Source organism: Hyalella azteca, unplaced genomic scaffold (genome assembly GCF_000764305.2).
Source record: "Hyalella azteca isolate HAZT.00-mixed unplaced genomic scaffold, Hazt_2.0.2 contig13756, whole genome shotgun sequence".
Classification (NCBI taxonomy): Eukaryota; Metazoa; Arthropoda; class Malacostraca; order Amphipoda; family Hyalellidae; genus Hyalella; species Hyalella azteca.
The window spans coordinates 880-7,348 of NW_025943666.1; the positions used below are offsets into that span (position 1 = coordinate 880).

At 31.4% G+C, this 6,469-nt stretch overlaps 1 protein-coding gene across 1 annotated transcript; it reads left to right on the top strand.

Annotated features, from left to right (window-relative positions):
* Positions 1–864: 864 nt before the first annotated feature.
* LOC108677784 lies at positions 865–1,800 on the top strand. The gene has a single exon (XM_018166063.1). The coding sequence runs from the start codon at positions 865–867 to the stop codon at positions 1,798–1,800; it is 936 nt and encodes a 311-aa protein (XP_018021552.1).
* The last annotated feature ends 4,669 nt before the right edge of the window (positions 1,801–6,469 follow it).

Genomic DNA, 6,469 nt, shown 5'->3' on the forward strand with positions numbered 1-6,469 from the left:
CAGCTTACCTGTTTTCCATGGTATGAATGCTTTGTTGAGGCAAACGACTGCCAGAGACAAACTAACAGAATATTGCTCAATCTTGGTACGGACGCACATATCTTGGTGAAATATCGCAGAGTCCGGTTCGTGAATTAGAATTGGGTAGTCTAACCCAGCAACCAAACTCACATTTATATGGGGCTTAACACTAAATTTCTAATGACAACGCTGTTCCTGATGGTGTGCCTTCAGATTACGTGAAAAGCCAGTGCGCTTGATGCAGCACTGTAGCTGACACCGAGTGTCAGTCATCTGGGCTCACTCAGGCCCTCGTGCCGACGCGTACCTGCCTGTCACGGCAGTTGATTATTTTCCTATGTGATTAGGTCTTGGTCAATATATGATATATTATGTTGCATGGATTTATTTGTATCCATAAAAATTTGGAGATTGCTTTCGGTGTAGAACATTTAGCTGTATTTGAAACAAAGTCAGAGTATGTATTCAGTGGTTATCTCACGATATATTGTGATGGCTCTCGTTATTGTGCTCCNAGCCCCATCCTACCTGATCATACTTGATAGAATTCAATATGCAGCAAGCCGCATCATATTGGGAGCTTTGCGATGTACGCAAGTCAAATCCCTGGAAGCGGAAGCCAACTTACAACCACTATGCATAAGAAGAAGACATCTCCTAACGGCCTATGCCGCGCGTGTACTGCCCATAAAAAACCACCCAGTACGAACAATGCTATTGCAATACTACCCATTTGAATTTTACAGACACCAAAGAAGAACACTACCTACAATCGGACTAATGCACAATGAATTTATGGCCATAAACCTCACTTACACCTCAATACAGGGGCTGACACCTGAAATGCTTTTCCCCATAACAACCCCCACAATAGACCTAACTCTTCACACATCAAAGAAGGCAGACCTTCCACCCAAGGCATGGCAAGCTTACTTTAGTGACCTCCTGCTCCAGTACCCTACACGCACCCCAGTATTTTGCGATGGCTCAAAGACTGCAGAGCGGACAGCTGCTGGTTCATGGTCCACTGACTTCAATCTCAAGGCACGACTCAATAAAAACAACTCAATCTTCACCGCTGAGCTCTTTGCCATTTTTATCACACTGAAATATCTAGAAAGCAAGGATGGCCTATTCATTCTAGTCTCAGACTCTCTCAGCTCCTTAAAAGCATTACAACATGCACACCCAAAATCTCACTACTTGGTCCTCAAAATCACACACCTCCTAGCTGTCACACCAAACAAATTCATACTAGCATGGGTTCCATCACACATGGGCATAGAAGGAAATGAGCTTGCAGACAAGATTGCCCAAGAGGCCCTATCACTACCACATGCATTGCCCATAACACTCTCAGACCAAGAACTGAAACAGATAATCTCAACACACTATCACTCACAATGGCAACATCAGTGGCAAAACTCCACCGCTAAACTGCTTCCTTACAAAAACACACTTGGCCTATCTCCCTATCTGGACCTCAAACGATCACATCAAGTACCACTGTCACGTCTGCGCCTGGGAGCAACTCGGCTCACCCATGCTCACCTTTTTACGGGACAACAGCCTGCTCACTGCCCCTCCTGTGACCAAAGATGGACTACTGCTCATCTACTACTGGAATGCCCTGTGCTGCAGCAGCCAAGACAGCCCCTGGACCAATACTGCAAAGAGATGAACTGGCCTTTCACACTGACAACCCTACTAAGAGATGATTTTCCAGCTGAGAAACTAGTTACCTTTCTGTCAAAGACGGACATCATCGACAAGCTCTAAAGAACAATACCACAAGCTCTGACCAAAGCACCAGATGCCCAAGAAGGCTGGTGCTAAAAATTCAACGAGATTCAACGAGAGAGGTTCCAATTCGGTAAATTGAACATCAAATTATTTTTCAGCTTTCCTGTCACCCATGGTATGAATGCTTTGTTGAGGCAAATCGACTGCCAGAGACAAACTGACAGAATATTGCGCAATCTTGGTATGGACGCACAATGTTATATAGTTTGGGCAATATATTTGGCTAAACCAAAAGATTGAGCAGCCCTATTGAGCGCCTAGGGACTGCTCAATAGTACAATTACCAAAGCTGTAAATATTATAATTAGTCAGATGGTGAGTTAATGGTGCCTACTGACAGAAATGATGGCAGGAGGAAATTCTCCCAATTGCATTCTTCTAATTCAATTTTCAAGAACTTTCTAAACGAATTTTCAAATATTTTCGACATTTCAAATGATTTGTACCTAGCTTATGAAGTTATGAGTTTTTCTTGATCGTGGTCCGGCGAAACGGTCCGGGCACGGGTTTTAGTTAAGCTGTGGGACGGAGAAAGTCAGTTGCGTTCACGGCGAAAGCACGTGTGTTAAATTGCGTTCTCTAAAGTAACCGGTGATTCATTGTGAGCCAAACTTAATACTTATCATATCCACACCTAATAAATATAATTTTCAGTGAATTCAGTCTGCTCCTGGAAAAACTCAACTGGCTTTCTCCCTCAGAGGTTTGTCAGTCCTTTTTTTTTTTTTTTTTTTTTTTTTTTTTTTTTTTTTTTTTTTTTTTTTTTTTTTTTTTTTTTTTTTTTTTTTTTTTTTTTTTTTTTTTTTTTTTTTTTTTTTTTTTTTTTTTTTTTTTTTTTTTTTTTTTTTTTTTTTTTTTTTTTTTTTTTTTTTTTTTTTTTTTTTTTTTTTTTTTTTTTTTTTTTTTTTTTTTTTTTTTTTTTTTTTTTTTTTTTTTTTTTTTTTTTTTTTTTTTTTTTTTTTTTTTTTTTTTTTTTTTTTTTTTTTTTTTTTTTTTTTTTTTTTTTTTTTTTTTTTTTTTTTTTTTTTTTTTTTTTTTTTTTTTTTTTTTTTTTTTTTTTTTTTTTTTTTTTTTTTTTTTTTTTTTTTTTTTTTTTTTTTTTTTTTTTTTTTTTTTTTTTTTTTTTTTTTTTTTTTTTTTTTTTTTTTTTTTTTTTTTTTTTTTTTTTTTTTTTTTTTTTTTTTTTTTTTTTTTTTTTTTTTTTTTTTTTTTTTTTTTTTTTTTTTTTTTTTTTTTTTTTTTTTTTTTTTTTTTTTTTTTTTTTTTTTTTTTTTTTTTTTTTTTTTTTTTTTTTTTTTTTTTTTTTTTTTTTTTTTTTTTTTTTTTTTTTTTTTTTTTTTTTTTTTTTTTTTTTTTTTTTTTTTTTTTTTTTTTTTTTTTTTTTTTTTTTTTTTTTTTTTTTTTTTTTTTTTTTTTTTTTTTTTTTTTTTTTTTTTTTTTTTTTTTTTTTTTTTTTTTTTTTTTTTTTTTTTTTTTTTTTTTTTTTTTTTTTTTTTTTTTTTTTTTTTTTTTTTTTTTTTTTTTTTTTTTTTTTTTTTTTTTTTTTTTTTTTTTTTTTTTTTTTTTTTTTTTTTTTTTTTTTTTTTTTTTTTTTTTTTTTTTTTTTTTTTTTTTTTTTTTTTTTTTTTTTTTTTTTTTTTTTTTTTTTTTTTTTTTTTTTTTTTTTTTTTTTTTTTTTTTTTTTTTTTTTTTTTTTTTTTTTTTTTTTTTTTTTTTTTTTTTTTTTTTTTTTTTTTTTTTTTTTTTTTTTTTTTTTTTTTTTTTTTTTTTTTTTTTTTTTTTTTTTTTTTTTTTTTTTTTTTTTTTTTTTTTTTTTTTTTTTTTTTTTTTTTTTTTTTTTTTTTTTTTTTTTTTTTTTTTTTTTTTTTTTTTTTTTTTTTTTTTTTTTTTTTTTTTTTTTTTTTTTTTTTTTTTTTTTTTTTTTTTTTTTTTTTTTTTTTTTTTTTTTTTTTTTTTTTTTTTTTTTTTTTTTTTTTTTTTTTTTTTTTTTTTTTTTTTTTTTTTTTTTTTTTTTTTTTTTTTTTTTTTTTTTTTTTTTTTTTTTTTTTTTTTTTTTTTTTTTTTTTTTTTTTTTTTTTTTTTTTTTTTTTTTTTTTTTTTTTTTTTTTTTTTTTTTTTTTTTTTTTTTTTTTTTTTTTTTTTTTTTTTTTTTTTTTTTTTTTTTTTTTTTTTTTTTTTTTTTTTTTTTTTTTTTTTTTTTTTTTTTTTTTTTTTTTTTTTTTTTTTTTTTTTTTTTTTTTTTTTTTTTTTTTTTTTTTTTTTTTTTTTTTTTTTTTTTTTTTTTTTTTTTTTTTTTTTTTTTTTTTTTTTTTTTTTTTTTTTTTTTTTTTTTTTTTTTTTTTTTTTTTTTTTTTTTTTTTTTTTTTTTTTTTTTTTTTTTTTTTTTTTTTTTTTTTTTTTTTTTTTTTTTTTTTTTTTTTTTTTTTTTTTTTTTTTTTTTTTTTTTTTTTTTTTNCTGGGGTGAAGGCCCACCTGGCCCGTTTCAACATGGCTAATTCTAGCATCTGCCCCGAGTGCAACACAGAAGACACAATCAGACATTTCATCTTGAGCTGTGCACTTTACACTGACCAGAGGAGGGAGTTTCGCTCAAGTTTGGAAGCTTTATCATTACCTTGGACACTCATCTCGGCTCTTGGTGGGGGAGATATCCCACAACGACGAAGAACTGCTGTAATACGTCATCTTGGACAATACCTGCTGAGATGCAGCATGGTGAATACCCTTTGAACACCCTTTGAAAATACTCAGTGCCTAATTCTCTTGTCTCTTCTACACAATAATCACCGGTTGGTGAGCAACAGAAACCCAAATTGAAAGTAAAGCGGCAAGATAATACAAGTTTTCAACAAAGAGTTGTGCTCAGGCTGGGAGGTGTGATATATTCATACCCGAAGTCTTAAAATCAATTATAAAAAAAAAAAAATAAGCTGTGGGACTGGGCCCCCTCCTAGGCCGTTGTCAACTTGTCGGTTCACGGTCCTGTTGCTGTGTCGCATACATCCCCCAAACGGCCAAACCACCGGAAAGCAATCAGGTCGCCTGACTTCTTCCTGGTGGGATGCAAACTTGTGGAGACTGGAGAGGCAATCAGAAACAGGCGACATGCTCGGAGAGCTCTGGAAAGACGCCCAACGTAGTCAAGCCTCATAGAATAAAAGTGTTGTCAGGACTCAGGCTGTGGCCCGTAATGTTATACTGAATCTAAAAGTGAAAAGTAAACGCTCATGCAAGTTGGAATTTCTTTCCAAAATTACATATACTACTCCTATTGGGTTGGCATGGAGAAAGATATGTTTAATGTGCTGCAGCTGTGTGTGTCATGCATGATGCCTGCAGTCTGCAGAGTGCAGCCTGCTTGTGCTTACCCTTGGGCCTTGGCCTTTGGTAGACCGTAGACGGTGGCACCGTCACCGTGCCACGGTGGTAACTTGAAACTTGCTGCATAGGGCAGGCGGTCTGCCCTATGCTCACCAATCACCATTGGGTCATTTCACGCCAAGTAGCCTAAAATTGAAAAAAATTTCCACAATCATGGTCTCAAATTTTCTTCAAAATTCAACTGTAGCACTAGCCACTAAGCACTAGACACTAGTGAAGTGCTAAACTAAGTTTTCCAAAATATTAGGCCTCTAGCACTAGTCCACTGTGCAGAGAGTGAACGAAGATTTAAAGACCTACGGCGACGCATTATCGGCAAAATTTTCGCCTTCAGAAGATCTTGCCGACACATTTAAGCATTCGCACCTCGTAAATGGCTTTTCATGGCCGAGATATGGAATTCACGGCTCGGTGAAATAGAATCACGGCTCGTAGAAATGGAATCACGGCTGGCAAATCCATAAAACCACGGCTTGAAAAATTCAGTCGCGGCTCGCCAAGTAGATATATTCCATACTAGCTCTAGCAGACTAGCTGCCATAGTTGCTGATCTAGACCCTCTTCAATCTTGTCTGAACTTCTCAGCCTTCTGAAGGGTAGGTATTATTAAGGTATAGCAGCTATAGTCACTATAGCTAGTCAGTCTACGTGCATGCATCTTTGATTTTTGAACAATATGCCATTTTTGGGATCTAATAAAATTGAAACTAATGTATAAAAATGGCTAGCTAATACAATGAGTCAATGAGATCCTGAACAGTTTCTTGTGCTGATTCTGCCAACTTTTAAAATTACTAATGCAATTGCAAAATCCAGCAAAACAAGTCAATTCAAAATGTACCTCAAAATTTGTTGTGGTAATACATTAGATTGAGTGCATCCAAAAAAAAGGTGTTTTTTTTTGTTTAATTATATGTTTTTTGGGGTGTAGATAGAGAATCTGAAATCCGTTTTTGGCGGTTGGCATCCAAAAACCGATTTTTTTCCCCAAGGCTCTAATTTGTAAAAGAAATCAGGCAAAAATTGGCAAAGAAACCTAACCTAACCTAACCTAACCTAACCGTGGTTGCATTACTTGCATAGTGGCAAAGCAGAGGGTTTTTTAAACTCTGTCTCAAGTTCATTTTTGAGTCCTATAAGTAGACCAGTAAAGTATCTGTTAAGTATCATGGATACCAGTATTAGCATACTTAAGAAATTGATTAAAATCTTGAGTAAATGAGGAAATTAAAAATGAACTGATTCTAAAAATCTCTGGTTTGTC

What these genes read in the sequence shown, in the direction of transcription:
- LOC108677784 (XM_018166063.1), top strand. Translation starts at nt 865, where the DNA reads ATGCTTTTCCCCATAACAACCCCCACAATAGACCTAACTCTTCACACA.